The sequence below is a fragment of the Branchiostoma lanceolatum genome, chromosome 3 (assembly GCF_035083965.1).
Source record: "Branchiostoma lanceolatum isolate klBraLanc5 chromosome 3, klBraLanc5.hap2, whole genome shotgun sequence".
NCBI classification, from domain to species: Eukaryota; Metazoa; Chordata; class Leptocardii; order Amphioxiformes; family Branchiostomatidae; genus Branchiostoma; species Branchiostoma lanceolatum.
Window position 1 is genome coordinate 4,433,601 of NC_089724.1, and position 18,411 is coordinate 4,452,011.

At 42.2% G+C, this 18,411-nt stretch overlaps 1 protein-coding gene across 2 annotated transcripts; it reads right to left on the bottom strand.

The window, feature by feature from the left end:
* Positions 1–1,726: 1,726 nt before the first annotated feature.
* On the bottom strand, positions 1,727–17,961 carry LOC136429788 (U1 small nuclear ribonucleoprotein 70 kDa-like). Of its 2 annotated transcripts, none has more exons than XM_066419757.1 (9): positions 17,531–17,961; positions 16,676–16,738; positions 16,356–16,410; positions 15,586–15,650; positions 13,846–13,908; positions 11,248–11,329; positions 5,221–5,322; positions 4,541–4,667; positions 1,727–3,926 (listed from the first exon to the last, which is right to left on the bottom strand). In XM_066419757.1, exons 1-9 carry the CDS (start codon positions 17,675–17,677, stop codon positions 3,179–3,181), a joined length of 1,452 nt encoding a protein of 483 aa, XP_066275854.1. In that variant the 5' UTR covers positions 17,678–17,961; the 3' UTR covers positions 1,727–3,178. The 2 variants fall into 2 exon arrangements, with proteins under 2 accessions (XP_066275854.1, XP_066275853.1); XM_066419756.1 differs by having other exon boundaries at positions 1,727–3,956; positions 17,531–17,954.
* Positions 17,962–18,411: the final 450 nt, after the last annotated feature.

An 18,411-nucleotide genomic window follows, 5' to 3' on the forward strand; every position in this document is an offset into this window, starting at 1 on the left:
ATAGAAACGAAGAGAACGACTTTGCCTTGGAGATTGTCCAAAATCCTACCTTTGCAGACACATGTTGTTGATGGCCATAGCATGTGTTGCCCCTTATCTATATATAGCACACGCACGTACACACACACTCAGCATCCAAAACCATTCTATTCCATTCTAGCTATTGCACGTCCGTTTATCTGGACTATAGCGCCGGGACGGGCAACTTTCACATGTTCGACACGCCCGTGGCAGCGACCACGTGCCGCTGTAACACGGTATGGGCAGGTCGGATATTTTCGGAGGGGGTCGGCAAAGTCAACCGATGACGTCAGCAAAGCCGCTGCAAGGGTAGCACGGCGTAGTTGCCTACTATGTTCGACATGGATGATCAATGTTGGAGTGACCTTAGACTTTTGGAGTCAAACCAAATTAGTGACCAGACGTGTGGGCGTCATCAGTCTGAATGACGTCAGCTCTGCTAATCAAGTTTGTGAATCATGTGTACAGTGTAGACACTGACGAAGGTTCCCCGGTAAACCTGGAATACGTCTGAATCGAGGTTCATGCATAAGAGTCTCAATAAAGGGGCTGAAATTAACTTTGGCCTCAGTCTTTCGAGTCGATGCAATATCTTTTGCCCGTCGTTTTATTTGGGGGTACTAGTCAGCCTTCCTATTTCGTTACTGACCTGCTCGTAAACACATGTACAGAACTATAATGTTGGGAGGCAGAATCGCTACGTTTTCCTGGCTGCCCGTGTCTGTAACAAAACGCCTTTGTTAGGCAATGTAGCGATTTTACTAGCCTCCTGTGCAGGCCTCCTATAACGCGCGACACATATATTGGGGGAGGGGGGAGCTCTTATGCAGGCAAGGGAGTTGTGCAGCCGAGGGAGTTGTGTAGCCGAGAGGTCCGCGCGTTATCTCGGCTATACAACTCCCTCGGCTGCACAACTCCCTTGCCGGCATAAGAGCTCCCCCCTCCCCCAATATATGTGTCGCGCGTTATAGGAGGCCTGCACAGGAGGCTACGATTTTACCGCCTTTCAACCAACTGGAGGTTACTTTACAGCCTACAGGCACTCACAGCTTCTCGAGCATTGCTGAAACACAAGGAAAGCCACCTGTATGAGGCTTATCAAGTTTCAGTTCGTTCCAAAATAAAGTATCTTCATCATCTGTCGTCCCTGAAGGGCGGGGTGAGTCCCTACGAAAACCGATCTCCACAACGTTCGGTCATACATAGCCGCTCCCAAGTCCTTTGCTATACACTAAGGCCACGTTGATTTGATGATATGGATGACATCCGCGCGCACATACATTTTCGTCGGAAAACGGATACTATTGTCGTAAAAGGCCAAAGAAGATTTGAAAGAACAAAAATGAAGAACCAATATTTCGGTAAACCATACTGTGTGTGTAAAGTTTGTTACTCCTTCCTGACCACGTAGATTTCAAAATGAAGGCAACTTTCTTATTCGCCCACTAGCATCAGTTTTGGGGTCCCAGCGGATGTCATCTACACAATCATATCAACATGGCCTAAATTTATGTCAATCCGTTTCTTCAGAAGGTAACAACCCCTTCATAAACCTACAAAATATGGCTCCATGGAAGAAAGATGACTAGTAGTAGTACATTTGTATGTCTGGGGGTGTAGCCTTGTGTGTATGTAATGCCTGGCTTATAATCCCTTACAGGATATAATCAGAAAACATGATAAATACAAACAACAAACTTGGACAAAGGGTGTAAAATGTTTAATTGCAGCCTTTTCCAATGTGAACAATACAAGTCTGTTGCGATGGGGAAAAGCGTACTTCGTGGCCATTGTCAGAGTGCAGTCCCTACATGTATCATGATACACATTCAGCAATTTCATCTATACCTACCAGCACTGCTTCTACAGGTATATATACAATCATGATCATCAAACAACTTCTAATGGGAAATCAACGACAGAGTCTTATGTAGTTACTCCATACCACTTACCCCCCTTTTCAACTTTACCTGCTGCATCAAGCTAAACCGATGAACTTTAATATCACATAATGCAAGAATGTCATACCTCTTATTGCTGTACCAACTTTTTATGCGTGTAAGTATCAAGTTAACGCAGCAATGGAAGGAACAACAATTTTGTGTTAGGTGCAGAAAACGTTTTTGTTATCTACAAGATGTTTGTGTATAGTACTACTAATGTCTTACATCATATTTTACGTGTTAGCTTACTCCCCCCACCTTGTGCCGATATTTGTATTGTAACATTTTCAAACACTTACGAGGCTTACCTGCGAACTTACCAACGGTACAGCATGGTTAGTTACACCGATCTACAGTACAGGATGAGTCCGTTGAACCAGATAGGAATCAGTCAGACGAGGGGGGTTGTGTGAAAATTGGAGGAGATTTAAGCATCCGGTGGACAACAAAATGATTTGTACACGTTAACTCAAAATCAAAAGAACTAAAGAGATTACATCATTCATTAACTAAATAAAATGGCTCCGCATTTTCACACAACTCCCCACAGTTCTTACTGAAACACCTTTAAGATTTAACATTAATGCTGGAGCCCATTGAAAAACATAATGACCATGGTATAAAAGTTTTGTCCTTTTTCTTTCAATGGTACCTTCACGAAATTCATTAAAATCACAACAACTTTTGAAGTCCCAAACAAATGAAGAAAGAAGAAAAAAAACATTTAGAGCTGTTACTCACAGAGGTCTACAAACGAACACTCACATTTTCCTTGTTTGGGCGGCTATACTTACGTCACATGGATCTCAACTTACCAAGGCTTCCAAGACCGGATCTTGAAGTAAATTCCTGCAAAGTTACTTCCGAACTATTCCATGGAAAGAGTTTGAAGAGGGTGTCATTTCCATCTTCTTATTGCTGTTTGTTTTAAAGGATTTATCGATTTAGCTTGAAAGGATACCCTAGGCTTCTGACATTACTCCAAATTTTCTGACACTGACATTTCAATTTGGTAAAAATTGTTTTGATCACCCTCTTCACAACTTTTTAAATGGAAAGTTCTCTACCTCACATAATATGAGCTTCTTTAAAACCTAAAAGTCCTTTTCAATATGCTAGAGGAGGGATAATTGTCCGAAGTCTTTTATCAACATGCTAGAAGAGGGATACCTGTGAGGCGGCCGGGGTTACAGACATGTTAGAGAGTTCTAGGATTAATAGTCCATTGTTTCCCCGTCCTCAGGCTCTGCTGGGGGCGGTGGGGGAGGGTAAAACGCGAGCTCCTCTGGGATTCCCTCTACCTGCTCCTGCTGCTGCTTTTCATCCTCATCCAGGGGTTCCTGCTTTATCACGATACCCTCGTCATACTCACCCTGCTCCCTCTCTTCATCCGGAGCGCGCTCCACGTCTCCGCCGCGATCCTTATCCCTGTTCTTGTCACGCCCACGGTCGCGATCTCTGTCGCGGTCGCGATCCCGTCGGTCGCGGTCTCTGTCCCGGTCGCGTCGGCTCTTCTTGCGGTCGCGATCACGGTCCTTCCGGTCCCTGTCGCGGTCCCGTTCTCTCTCCCGTTTGCCGCCGCCGCCACCACCACTGCCCTCGTTCTCCGGACCTTCCTCGCCGTTCACGACCTCCCCTGCCTCCTCTCCCTCCATCTTCTCCTCCTCGCCACCACCGCCTCCGCCACGCTTGCGGTCCCGATCGCGGCGGCGTTCGCGGTCCCGGCTACGAGAGCGGCGGCGCGGCTCTTTGCTCGTGTCGCGGCTGCGATGGCGTTCAGGACGATCCCCACGCTCTGGTCTCTCCCCCCGCTCGCCCCTTTCTCCGCGTTCCCTGCTGCGACGTCGTTCCCCGCGTTCACGACTCCTGTCCCGACTGCGCCGTCTCTCGGGACGCTCTGGTCTCTCGCCGCGTTCCCGGCTGCGTTCTCTCTCACCGCTGCCGCCGCCACGCTCCCGATCCCTGGAAAGGTTGCCACGTTCGTCAGTGCTACTGTTGGATGATGAAACGCTACATTACAGAGCAATCAGACACCAACAAAAAAATCCCCCCAAAAAATATCATACAGTGACAGCTTTACCACAAATCAAAATATGTAACTACGGAATCCAAAACTTTGGGGTCACACTTTTAAAATTGGCATGCTATCTATTTATTCATGGCACTGTTACAAACTGTTGGATGATGAAATGCTACATTACAGAGCAATCAGACACCAACAACTACACCACAACTGATCGAAAACAAATATGTAACTGAAGACTCGAAACTCTTTTAAAATTGGTATTCCTTACAACTATTCACAATACTGCTACAAACATCATCATCATCATCATATGCACATGCATTTAGAACTAAACACCCTTTGATTTTAAGATAAGCCAAGCAATGCAGGAATGGTCCTAACTGTGCATGAGAATACAATTCTTTTTCTTTCCAAACAACAGGAGAATCGCTTGACAGAAGGCATCAGTTGAAGTGAACACTACTGGGTACTGTATTGTCATAAATACAAATAAAACACTGCAAAAACACATCATGCACACAGGAAGGTAGTCTCAGTGAAGATAACTTACGCAGGGAACGCTGGCGGCCCTCCAAAGCGGTCCTCACCACCGCCCAGCCCTCGTGTGGGATCCTCGCGGCCGGAGTGCTTGACGTTGACCTCAGGGCCACCCTTTCGTGTTCCGCCCAGGCCGCCACCTATTTTGTGTACCAGGTTAGCCCATGCTTCTCCCACACAAGTCACCAATACGACAAACCATCCACAAAGTGCAAGAAACAATCTTCTCCTTTCAAGAAACTACAACTTAAGTCTTACAAATTCTTAGAAGTAACATATCAGCAAACAAATGGAATCATAACTAAACCACCATCTCCCACACGATACTACTAGCTACAAGTTGCTACAAAAGTTGACACCAAGATTTTTAAGAACGTGTTTCAGATCAGCAAACAAATGCGAACCAATGGTATGTGGTGTGCGTTTTCTGCTGATGTTCCGTAGGAAACATGTCATGTACAACAAACATGTACAGTATCTGGCAACATTCACATCACACTTTTATCTGGGATCTCTGCTTGGTTGATAAAACTTATTAATTAAAAGTTTGATTGGTTAATCAACTTTTTGAAACATTCAAACCGTTGTATCGTTACCTTCCGTTACCTCAATTTCACCCAGCCAACCTCTTCCATTGCGAAAATGTCTTCCATCTTTTTCCCCTCTTAAAACCTACAACAGTAGAATACCTACCAAGTCGACGCGGTCGCCACCCTTTCACCGTTCTTCCCCGTTCCACATCCACAAGAACACGTCTACCATCGATCTTCTTACCATCCGCGTGCTTGTAGGCCGCTGCGAAAGATGCCAGCCACGGGCAAAACAGTCATGTTAAAACGAGGGCCACACAAAGGGTTAAAACTCTATTACCTGCCGGACCTGGATACACCTTGCGTTACTTTACCTGCGTGTTCCTTTTGCGCTGGAAGAAAGCGGGGCGTAAGTTTTGGTAACATATATAACCTATAGCATGCCGAGTTACCAGTGATCCAGTGACAACTTGGAGGAGTGGTGTGAACTGCAGCATGCCAGAGGTTAACAGTAAAGGCCTCAATGCTACCTCTTGTTCGTGGAAACTTACACATCAACAATGGTGATGTTAGGTCATCTGAGTAAGGGCAAACATAATAAAAGTGGTCAAACTTAAGTCACACGCCTTTTTCCTTCAATTCTTAGGTAGCAACTGTGACAAGCACAGCCTTTTCTGCAATGTTTGGGAGTTTGTAGCAGTGTACAATGTAGCTATGGCAGCTTTGAGACCATTTACTGCCATGGTAAACACACCAATAGAAACCAACACTCCAACCATAGAGAAAACACCTTCTCTTCGTCACCTTCTGCATCACCTGTAGCCAACCTGCACAAGTGAATGTTACCAAGGTGGCCTTCTACAGTACCACTGTGCTCAAAAACACACCTCATACAAACTTAGCATTACTGTATGTACCAATCAAGCATAAGATGGAAATGGGCATTCGTATGATGTTAGTTTGTGGCACCTTTGGCGTAAACTGGCAGCTTGGATGTCTAGACGACAGATGTATGGTAATACTCGTCTTTGTTCCAGTTTAGCTGCCAGTAGAGCCAATCTAAGTTATATATAAACATTTAAGAATAGTGTCCACCCTTTTACCTGAGGGTGGGAGGGGGGGTGGGTTGGTCATTACTGTATATTCATCTTTGCTCAACAATGTACTAAAGAAGGGGACAAACAACCACAGTCACAGACAGAGAAAGAGTGAAAAATGCGCAAAATGCCATTTTACCCTGGTTTCAAACCTTAGCCCCACCTGCATGGGCTTGTTCAAAGTACGGAGGGGGTGCGATCGAGCGCTGGTACGGATCGTTCGTGGAAGGGAAATGAGTCGTGCTGTCCGGTAGTCGACCGGCAAGTCCATTGGCGGATACTTACCCGACTTACCCGGCTTTAGGATGGAAAAAAGGCACATCTAACGTACAGTAGTTTGTTTAGGGAGGAAATTCGGACTATTTATTGCAGATGACATGAGCCACAAATTGCAATGTTACATGTGCCTTTCTTCCTTCATATCAGTACATGTCAGCTAAGTTTTTGGTATCCCATTAATGTTTTGGTACCTATTCAAGAACTATCTCTCGAAAAACATTTAGTTATAAGCCATTAGTAATAATCCTATAAAAATCTCCAGTTCGTATGTTAAAGTTTCAATTTTTCAACGTAACATAGTCTTCTACTGTCCTTGCCAAATCCTATATATTTCACTCTCTAAATTCTATTGCATATTTACCCAAAGCAGTAAAGCTCCATCTGAAGATACTAAGTATACAATCTTTTTCTACAAATGTATAAACCAAAATATTTGATCTGTGGAAGATTCTACACTTTCATGGCTTGTTTCAAAAAGTAACTGCGTATAATGCTCGGGATAGATACAAGAATTTCTAATAAATTTCTCGTGTTCAATTGCATTGGTGTAACTATGAATATTACAAAGACTTGTGTTCCAAAATCTTTTATTGAAATGTGCATGCAAATGATGCATGCAGGCCTGATACCTGACTGTTTTTCTTCTGTGCACTCCCGAGCTAAGCTACGTGTGTTTTGCACGTGGTGCCTTACACACACCAGCGGTGCGACGGGTCTTACCACCTCTCCTTACCAACCATACCCACCCATAGCACTTCTCAAGAACGTGTCATATGGCAAGTGTAGTGCGCAGAAGAGTAAGGCCGCTTTCACACATCGCCACAGAGGCTGTGTTGCAAAGAGGAATGGAACAGCATTAATATCTGGACACCCAAACGGTCGTCTATCTGCAGTTTCATGCATGCACGGCTTAGAATCGTGTTGGTCTTGAAAATCAATCTCGAAAATCAATTTAAACGAAGTTGTGCAAGCACTAGACACTTTTTCAACAAACACGCAACCAAACAAATTATATAGCTTTCTTTTAGTAAGTCACTGTTACTAAAATGGAACTTCTCGTTATTCTGCTCAATAAAGACTTCCATAAAAGATGTTACCCTCCTACCTGCACCAAGTGCAGAAAACTTTGGGGTATAAGGTTCTCCCTTCTTCTAATCTTATCTTCCAAACTTACCAAATAAAGTCTTTAATGTAACAATTTCTTTCCGGTTGAAAACATGAATACTACAAATAGTACAAGCTGGCTTTCTATAGCTGTTTTGGCGATACAACATTTGTGTCTTCGGACCTGCACTGGATGCAGGCTTGAGGTTGAGACAATTTACTTACGACAAACTCCTTTCTCAAGACAACAAAGCACCACTTCAACACTCAGAACCTGGCTACCACAACTTTGTCTCCTCTTCTGGAAGCGCCATCCAATCAGCATATGCATACCTGAGGTGTGTCCTCTTCCAACCTCCTTTCTTTCATTGAATTTGTGTATTCGAGTCTCAACAACTATTCAAATATCCGAGGAGGACAAATAACAAATCTTCAGTTTACCAATATCCATTCAACATTTGCATACCTGAGATGTGTCCTCTTCCAACCTCCTTTCTTTCATTAAATTTATATATTCGAGTATCAACAACTATTCAAATATCCAAGGAGAAATACCAGTAAACAAATCCTCAGTTTACCAGTATCTTGCTACCTGTCCACTGTTCTCCTCCCTCTTGTTTTGATGACTATGGCATTACATTTGTATATCTGAGTCTCGGTAACTTGAGATGTCAGGAAAAACAGACCGTGGTTTACCAACATTTTGCTACCTGTCCTGTGTCCTCTCTCTCTCTCTCTCTCTCTCTCTCGATGTCCCTCTTCCAGGGTATCCAACTTACCAATCAACTTACCAAGCAGGGGGGTTCCTTATAGATATTCACAAACTTGGGGAATTACCAACCCCAGCAAAACATACAAATCTGCAACTACTGTAGGTATGGTTGTATATACAGGCATAGATTCTACATGAAATATCAAAGATATCTTTGCACAATATTTCATATTCTTACCACCTCCAATTTGTGGATGGATGTCTTCTATTGTTCAGTAACATTTTATTTTCCTTACGATTTCCCTTAATACCACTTAAACTCTTGTCTATCAAATTCACCAATGCAACACTCCATGTAATTCGCCACTGGCCAACTTACAGTACAAACCTGGTTTGATCCATCCTTTCTGCCCACCAAAACAGATCACAACCGTTGCTCAAGCTTCAATAAATTCTCTTACCAACAGAAAATGTTCAGATAAATTCTATAATCACCCGACTTACCAGCACTGGCAGCTTTTTCATTAGGAGTGACATTTATCTTAATTTCCTTACCATTGTAGTATTTGTACTACTAAAGTTAGAGGCAGTTTAGTGTTATTTCAGTCATCGCAAAGGGAAGTGCTTGAAATAAAATTAGGGGAGGTCAACACTAGAATCACACAGAAGCCACGTATGTTGTCTTTCCACCAACATAGTCCCTTACAGACACTGGGAGTGGTCACACGTCACAAGTTCTCACAACAGTGGTTAATGTACATACATGGTTTACAGAGCTCTCCCCAGACTGTACAATAATGGCACCGCACCACTATACTGCTAGCTCAGCGCCGATAAGATGCTTTTCAAATTTAGAGTGTTTTTTCACTTAATATCTGGATTATTTTGGTAAAATTCATGAAAATTCGCATAGGATGCTACGCACCCTCCCACAGCACTACCATACACTAAATTCCTGGGGAGAACCCTGGTTTACACAATACCAACTATTTCTTTTCTGTGCCAACTCATGGACAGATAGTCCTCTTATCAAATTACCAAAACATTTCAGGGGCTCCGAGATACATATCTGATTATCACTCACTATTCTCCCCCCGCTTGTCCTCTGTCAGGACAATTATAGCATACAAAACATCCCACCGAGACCATTAGGAAGATTTAATATCGCAATAAGTCTTACTGAAGGGGGCTAATGTGGAACCGGCCCTCCTATCAGGCCAATTAGGCGGCGCAATCTTAATTTTATGGATGACATCCATGTGTGTATTGATTTTGGCTTGCCTCCATCTGGGGGAAATGTTGCTATTCTAGACGAGTGGCCAAAGATGCGCAACAGCGTCCGCCCTTCTGTTACAAGTTGGCACGAACTGAGAAATTAGCCACGAGCATCTTAGATTAAAACTTCCCAACTGTAATAATGTGCAAATTGTCATAAAAACTGTGCCTCTGGAGTACATATGGGGGGTACCACTCTTAATAAGATTTGTTTCAAAATATAAGAGAAAATATTGTAGTCACTACGAAAATGTTGTCACTCAGGCATATGTCGTGAATGCCAGATCACAAAATGAAACAAATACATTGATGTAGGGGGCATTCTTGTATCAGAGATGTAGTATTACAGAGATGTGATCCAAGAAATTAAGTCTGCCTGGCCTATCTTACTACCAATTAGTTCTCCTAATTGTCTTAAAAGGGGTCAGTGATGTAGGGAAGGGAGGAACAAGGGCATGGTTGTAATGACCATAAGTGCAACAGATACAGGGGCTAATGTAGCACTCTGGCTGTGCAGTGATCCAGTCATAGGACTCTATCCCTATGGGAGTTGTCGTGGATGAAATTAAATGCTTGTACTACAAATGAGAGTTGGGCAATTACGGAGACTGTTTCGTCAATAATGGGTTTTGGTTCTCCACATCAACATTTCTGGTGTGCCTTATTGAATTCACCGAGTGCCTAGCACAGGAAATTAGATATACCGCAGACAGTTATGTCATTATTGAAATGCTTCCACATCTGAATGAAAGTTTGGGTTGATCGTTTGTTTACGAGAAGAAAGATCCTTTAACTTTCAGGCTGTAGCAATTTTGGGAGAAGCGTTCTGTATGTTCTAGAGTACACTAGTATGTCTTACCACCAACAGATTCCTTACACTTTGTTTAATGGACTACTTACCCCTTGTAGTCTGCTTTCTTTACACAGAATAAAACAACAAACGTTTCTTTTAAGGTTGGACTCTTTAACTGATATTTTACCATATGAATCTCTATAACTTTTCAACAGACTTTCTGAACGCAAGCAGGTTGGCCTTGTGCAGTATGTCTGGGCTGAGATGGTTTTCAGTCGAGAAAATCCATATTCTACTGTTATCAAATGAATCAAAATCTTGTCATATGATCATTTTAACCTTCTCCCCGCTTGAGTAGCCTTTTGTAACCAAATTTGTATTAGTTACAGGGTTAGGCAGCAGGGAGAAGGTTAAAACAGGCAGGTAGAATATAATTCTACTTCCTAATATTACCCATTCTTACCCAGAAAAGAAAGAAAACAGGTTCATTTTGACGAGAATCAGAGCAAATATAGAATACAACAGTGATATTTTCACATTTTCGTTTTTTTTGTTGTCAACCTATATATGTAGTCATACCATTCAGATTGTCTGCCAGAAATAGTACGTACAGAGTGCAGACTTTGTGTGGACTACCGAAAAGGTGACTTAATGACAAGGGACAACGTACACTGTCTTGCAGAAGAAAGCTTGCTTGAAGCTGTCTCTACGCCAAAAAGCTGCCGAAAAGTGCCTCACGTTGCAGCCGTTAATACCAAGACAGTGTCCTCAATCCCTTGTCACAAACAGCTTCGTTTTGCAACAATGTTTTGGAAATGTGTTCATGCACCTTCAAGTTTGCCTTAAGAGAAAGTAGATACCATACGGACAGTTGGGATGGTGTCTGAAAAATGTATGGATAAAAGAGAGTCAAATTAAAGTGATACTTACAGTGCATGTCCCGCTCATGTTCATATTCAATGAAAGCGTACCCACGAGGCTTCCCTGTGTTCACGTCCTTCGTCATCTTGATCTGAAGAGGAAAAAACGACAAAGTAGTTTGTTTGTTTGTATTGCATACCCGGTAAACCGCATCAAGGAGTAACACACCAGGTTTGTACTGAAGCGTACAAGCTGCATATCCGGACAGATTTATATGATCCATACACACCGGGAAGGACCCCTACTCTTTTCGATTAGTGCGGTGGGTTCTTTAACGTGCTCAAGGTGTGGCTCTCCTCAAACACGGGACCTCCATTTAACGTCCTATCTGAGGGACGTCCCTAACCGAAGCTAGGTACTCATTTACACCTGAGTGAAGTGAGGAAAGTCGTGTAAAGTGCCTTTCCCAAGGGTACAACGTCAACGGGACAAATCAGGAAACCCCGGATTGGAACCCGGTATCTCTGGGTTCTGAGGCCCGCCACCGCGACGCCACGTTCAAACAAATACGATTTCCACGCAGATCTCATATGTCATATGCTGTGCTAGGAATGTTGGCTGGGAAAACCCCACAGGATTGTTCTCATGTTAATCGGATGGTGACGTATATGAAACAGTGCAATAGTCAACCAGTGCAATACGTTTGTATGTAGTTTGCCTGTATCAATCATATGTGTTTAGAGAATCTTTTTTACATGCAGTTTCGGTGCCTGAAGAATCCGACGCACACGATTTACTTTTTACCTTGCGCCCTCTGGGTGTCCTAACCCAGACAAGGGGCTGTCCTAGGTGCTTTTAAATATTCATCTTTGGTATTTGTATGTCTGTTTTAAGTACAATAAAGATGATTTCAACTCTCTAAGGCTCCAGTTTGTTTTGGTCCTGAGTTTCTTTTACTTTTGTGGTGGTGTTTTGTTCTTCTTTTAAGCTTGAAACTGAATATAAATAGAAGTGTACTGTAACACTGTAGCTTGGAGGGATGATACAAGATACCAAGAGAGGCTTCAAGTAAAAAAAGTAAGAAACGTGTCACGTGTGATAACAGTTACAAGAATATTCTTCAAACAGTGACTTAAAAAGAAAGGTAGCGACATACGCACCTCCAAATTTTTGACGTCTTCTGTACGTCTTGTTCATGGAGTGACCTAGTCAGGGGAGGCAGGATGATCTTCACAAGTCTCGGCCTACCCTCGTGTTCGAGAGACTAGGTCACTCCGTGAACAAGACGTACAGAAGACGTAAAAAATTTGGAGGTGCGTATGTCGCTACCTTTCTTTTTAAGTCACTGTTTGAAGAATATTCTTGTAACAGTAAGAAAGTTGGAGTACTTCCTTGACATTACAGTCTATGCGCTCCCAAAATCAAAGGGAAGAATTGTCAAAATGTTGTAGGCATTGCCTTGCCTTTTAATGCACCCAATGTTTGCTCATAACACATTTCTGGCCAAAAAATTATTATAAATTTGATACTGTAAAATTAAGTCACAGAAATGCTCTAACGTCATTAGTGGATGTAACACTTCATATGTACATCACTTTGTAATGCTTTAAATGCTTGTTCAGGGGACATAAATAGCATTAGCAAGATAGAGGGGACATCAGAAAGGCTTAAGCTTCATCCAGGCCCCATTAGGAGTTGTCATTACATTCATCTCTTCAGCTATAAGATACCATTGGGAGTGATCGGCTTATACAAGGGGAGAGCAGTAAGATGTCCCTGTGCTTATCTGAGACCATTAGGGATTTACTATACACTCTTGTATTAGGTAGATTAGCCTTTCGGAACTGTAGTTATGTACTAGTAGAAGATGCCATACTTTGTACCTTGTGCAATTGTTGTGCAATAAAGTTATCATTTATTCAAGAAGGTCAAGATAGCCATATGTGTTTTTAATGCTGCTATCCACCCACCCTGGCCATGACATTATGATCAAAGTGCTATCATGAATCATGATGGACGGATTCCTAAAAAGAAGCAGCATGCTAAACATATCTTCTTTTCTCCTTAAAAAGCCTAATATCTCATCCAAAGTGCATGACCTCATCCCTCCACCAAAGGTGCAGATGTGTATAGCTATGCCACTATCCACTCTAGCCTGAACTCAATCAAGCTCCTGTAACGGCTTGCTGTCCTGTAACCGTATAGCCTCCGCGGGGAGGGGACAGAAATCCCCGGACAGCTGAGTTTGCGTTATACAGACTATATCCACTCACCCTGGCCAAGATCTTCAAAATGCTACGAAGATCTTCGTAATGCCGCCTAAAAAGACCCATATTTAAGTTTAACAAACAGATCTTCCCGCTCAAAAATAAAATGCCTAATATCTCATCCGAAGTGAATGACCTCATTTTTCAACCAGAGGTGCAGATGTCTTTTTAATGCTGCTAACCACCCCAACCAGCCTAGACATCTTCAGAGCTACCATCATCTAAAAAGAGGGGCAATCATTTTCGACAGATCCTCTCTGCTCAAAACACCTAATATCTTATCCAAAGTGCATGACCCCATCCACTCAACCAGAAGTGCAGATGTGTTTTTGATGCCGCTATCCCCCCACCCATCTGTAGTCCATCACAGGGCCATTTGGGTGGCAGTAAGTGCACTTACCGATCTGATGGGTCCGTAGACCTCGAATTCTCGCCGCAGCTTCGACTCGGACGTGTCATAGTTCTGCAAAATGGACACAGGAAATAAGATTAGAGAAACAAATGGGAAGGAATAGTCTCAAAAGTGCTAGTCTTACAAGCACACATAATTCTATTTAGCCCTTAAAATATTTGTACAAAGTTCACAGGGATTATTTAAGTGCTTTGACTTGGACGTGTCATAGTTCTGCAGAATGGACACAGGCAATCAGATCAGAGAAATAGATGAAGAGGAATCGTCTCCAAGTGCTAGTTTTACAAGTAAAGACAGTTTCATTTAGTCCTTAAAACATCTGTACAAAGTTCAAAGAGATTATAAATATTATTGAAAGAGAGCTTTGACTCTGATGTATCATAGTTCTGCATAGTGGACACAGGAAATAACATTAGATTGAAAGGAACCATCCCAAAAGTCAGTTTTATTTTCAGATATGAAGATTTCTATTTAACCAACAAAGCATCTGTACAAAGTTCACGGGAACTGATGACTTTCTTCTTTTTTCATTCTTAATATCATGCTGTTCAACAATTTTTGCAAAAGAAACTAGTGGTTGACTTCCATAATGATACAAATTAAATCAAGCAAGTGGATAAATTCTCTGAAGAACTGATCCCCTTCCTTGATGTCTAACATTCTTCAACATACTAGTTAAAAGTAAATTTGTCAATCTTTGCAACAGAAGTCTGTTCAAATCTCATCTGAGTAACAGTAAAATGTGTTTTGTGAGGTTCACAAGAGCAAATAGAGGCCACTGCTTGGAAAGTAATAATTTCCTTTCTTTCTTTTTTTCTTGTCTATAATGCCCACGGTCTTGAATGATGACGACCATTCTGGCGTGTTGGGAAAGTCGTGTAAAGTGCATTTCCAAAGGGCACAAGATCAGTGACACGGCAGGATTTGAACCAGGGACCACTTGGTTCTCAGCCGAACACGCTGCTGTTGTGCCACACGATCCCTCGCGATTTCCTTTCAGACACCATCCCTACCATTAAGAGCGCCTATCGCTTTGGTCAGTGACAGCCTTGGCCTTGCTCCCATCTGGCAGAAACATTCCCAAACCCATTCATTTAGAGGACTGACTCAAAAGCCTTCCTGTCTCGAAGGGCTTCATAATCAAATTTACAGTGACTCTGTCTGGTCTGAAAGCGCTGCCCACTGTCGCGACAGTCTTCAACTTGAAAGCCTATTTCAGGCAATAGATTGATTCATTGTTTACGTAGAAAAAGCTCACTGGCTTATTATCTACTCTAAAAATCCTGCAAAAGGTGGCACTTGTGTTCTGCTCTATCATTTGCAATGCGGATGTAATTAATAACTAGTTTGAGGAATACGGCAAAAAGTGCCCTTTGTTGTTAAGCAAGCAGAGATTAGGCACAGCCTTATCTACAAACCTTAATGCCCAATTAAGTACCACTTAATTTTACGAGTCATCTGTCAAGTGGAAAATCTATTCACCCCTGGCTATTACCCCACTTTTAAGACCTATACCTGCTTTCAGAGTTAAGAGGCCGTGAAGCGCTTAATCGAATTACATTGAAAAATCGATAAAGAAAAATTGATTAAAAAATCAATTATTTCGACTATCGCTTGTTGAGTTGTTTTTAATAGGTCTTCAGTAGACATGAATGTTTTACACTAAATCACATATGCAAGCTCTTGGGTAAAATATGAAGAGACATTTATTTCAAAAAGGAGACTTACAATTCTGGCAACAAACAGGGTCTTGTAGGCATCTCCTGATGCATTTGTATCATTTGCTGGGTCCCCTGTAAGAAAAGAGAATGGTCTGTTACTAAACTGTTTCTTAACAATTCCATGAACAACATACCACATACATTGAACACAGCATCCTTGTTTAAAAAAGGAACCTAACATCTTTTCAACCATCAGAATGTATCACCCAATGTCATATCATATGGCTGTGAGTGTGGGGTGACTTCACATGTTACATTCTAATATTGCATTCAATTTTATAGTTTGTGCTTGTGAATAAACCATTTGATATAGAATTGACAGTATCATCAGGTATCATACAGTCTACATCACATACATTTCTTCAACATTTTGTGTCTAACTGAAAGCTTTGATTTTTGTGCACCGGATTTTATTTGTACCCATTGCATGTTGTCCGCTTCCGTTCTACGGCCAAACTGTAACACGTATTGTGATTATTGTCTGTGTATATGTTATAAATCAGACGAGGGGGATACAAGCTTAGCCACGTTTGGGACAGTGTTCTCACCGCAAAAGTGCCACCTACATCGGCTACTTATAGCGGTGAGAAGCAGTACTCCAGTCAGAAGCTCTGAAGGTGTCTGATAGACATCCAAACGTTAGCAGGTGAGATTACCTGGTTGTGTAAAAAGAATCTCCTATAAGCTATCCTAGCTGTTTGGGCCATCCAGGTGTCTCAAGATAAAATAAATGAATAAAGCTCTCTAACATCCATTCCACCCAGGGTTGATACTTACATTCAGAAACCTTCTCTTCCAGTCTGTTGGCATGAGCTTCAAGCTTCTCTTTTCTCTGTGAGGTGGACAAAAACAAGATTCCATGTCATCAACATACTTATTCTTATACAGTTAGTGGTACTGAAAGCATAACTCTCCAAGTCTAACAAAAGCTTTGCTTGCATACTTTGTCTTAAGTTATTATCATACTTATCTCAAGAGACTACCAAGAGTCACACAACCTAAAAGTAGCTTGTCTGATAAAAAATTAATCGGGAAAAAAACATACAAAAATTTGATTTTGACAATTTGTGGGTTTGTGCTATGCAAATGCAGCTCACCTTTCTTTCCAAGCGTTCCTGTCGCGTCTCTGCTCTGGTAGGTGGAGGAGTGTCTTTTGGGTCCTGTTGAAAGAAAAAAATTGTAATGTTTCAATCAATATTATAATATGAATAATTTGAAATCTATACAACAGATGTAGATAAAATAGTTTTCCGCATTTGGTACATAATAATTTGACTACTTCTAGTATACACCAGTATTGGGCAGCTCTAAGATAATCAAATCTATTGGTTGACTTTGTTTTCTTCGAAGTTGCACAAGAAACTGACATAATGGCAACAGTTCAAAACAATATAACATTATGATGATTATGATTAACTTATAAAAATGTTAGCAACTTTACTTAGCAAGTCCGACGAAAGAGGATTATCAGTATTTTTGATTTGCAACCGAAATTAGTGATCTTAACTTACCTAAACTACATATGAAAATAAATATAATGCACTTTTAGTGTAGACATTACTGCAAAGCACGTCTAAAACAAAAGATGCCAAAACGCAAACGTGCCTTTCAGCCAAACTTGGGAGTTGTTATACACATGTTCACAAAATAGCAAGGATCAGTGACAAAATGCACCTGTCACACGAGAGTTTATATAGCAGTACAAAATCGATATCGAGACAGATCGCTGGGGAGTTGGGTTAACCATACACAATTCGTCTCAATGAACGTTAGCTGCTGTCACGTGCTGGGCACAAAATCGATCCTACAACTCCAATTTCGGTCCGCCATCTTGGATTCGCCAAAGTCGAGAAAAATTACGTTTTACTGCGTATTTTACCTTAATTATATCACTAACGGACGAAGAATTTATGTACAGCGACTCTATAGACTAGTAGGTGTCGTCTTTTTACCTCAAATGTTGGAAGAAACGGCGTGACTTCTGAGTACGGGGCTCGTCGAATCTTCTCGCATGGGAGTTTGTCTGTCGGCGGGAGGTATGGGATCGGTTCCCGCGGCGCAAAAAGCGCCAGCAGGTTCGGTGGAAGGTACTGTGTCATCCCGGGGAGATCTGCCTTCCCTTCTCGATGTCCTTTAGTGGGAAACTCTGAGGAAGATGCGCGAATTTAGGCCGGAATCTTCCCAAGAAATCTGGAAAATCGCGCCTCAGACGTAGCGCGTGATCGCTAGCACAAAGGAAGCTGTCCGGACGATATCAATTGGGAGGGGGATACAATGGAATAAAATGGTTCTAGTTTCCTTTTCTGTGCGTTTTCATGCACTCAAAAAATGCGACTGACTAAATTACTCGATTTTGTATTTACAAATTTCATTTATTACATTAGACAATTTTCTTCACTCTATTTCATTTTGACATGTCGAAAGAATGTTTGAATTTGGAACAGTCTAATTTCTCAGAGAGCATTGTGGGAAACCTATCTGTTGACATATTCCTCCGCCTCCACCGCTCACTGATGCTGAACAAGGAAAATAGTGCAAAATCGATATTATCTTGCGCGCGGCGACTCCCGACAGTAGGAAAATCGATAGCAATACCGCCGAATTGAACGTCAAATTAATCTGACAAAGTCTTTATTGTCGGGTGGCCGCCGTTGGCCCTGCGGAGCGGCGAGGTGACTTGAGGCGCATCGGTGCGTGCATGGAGCTCTCGCAACAAGTGAGCCACTGCGCAGGGCCACATAGCTCTCCCCCAGGAGTGCCTGCTGAGATGCACCTGTAGCGCCGCCAGAGCAAAACTTTGGCTGTTAGTGACTTAGTCAGCCGGGAGAGCTGT

Bases quoted from the DNA above. Each gene is read 5' to 3' on its own strand.
- LOC136429788 (XM_066419756.1), bottom strand. From the start codon at position 17,677: ATGACACAGTACCTTCCACCGAACCTGCTGGCGCTTTTTGCGCCGCGG. The intron at 5,323-11,247 runs GTAAGTATCACT...CATCTTTCGCAG, and splicing joins ACATGAGCGGGACATGCACT to CGGCCTACAAGCACGCGGAT. The intron at 3,957-4,540 runs GTAAGTTATCTT...ATCATCCAACAG, and splicing joins GGGCCGCCAGCGTTCCCTGC to TAGCACTGACGAACGTGGCA.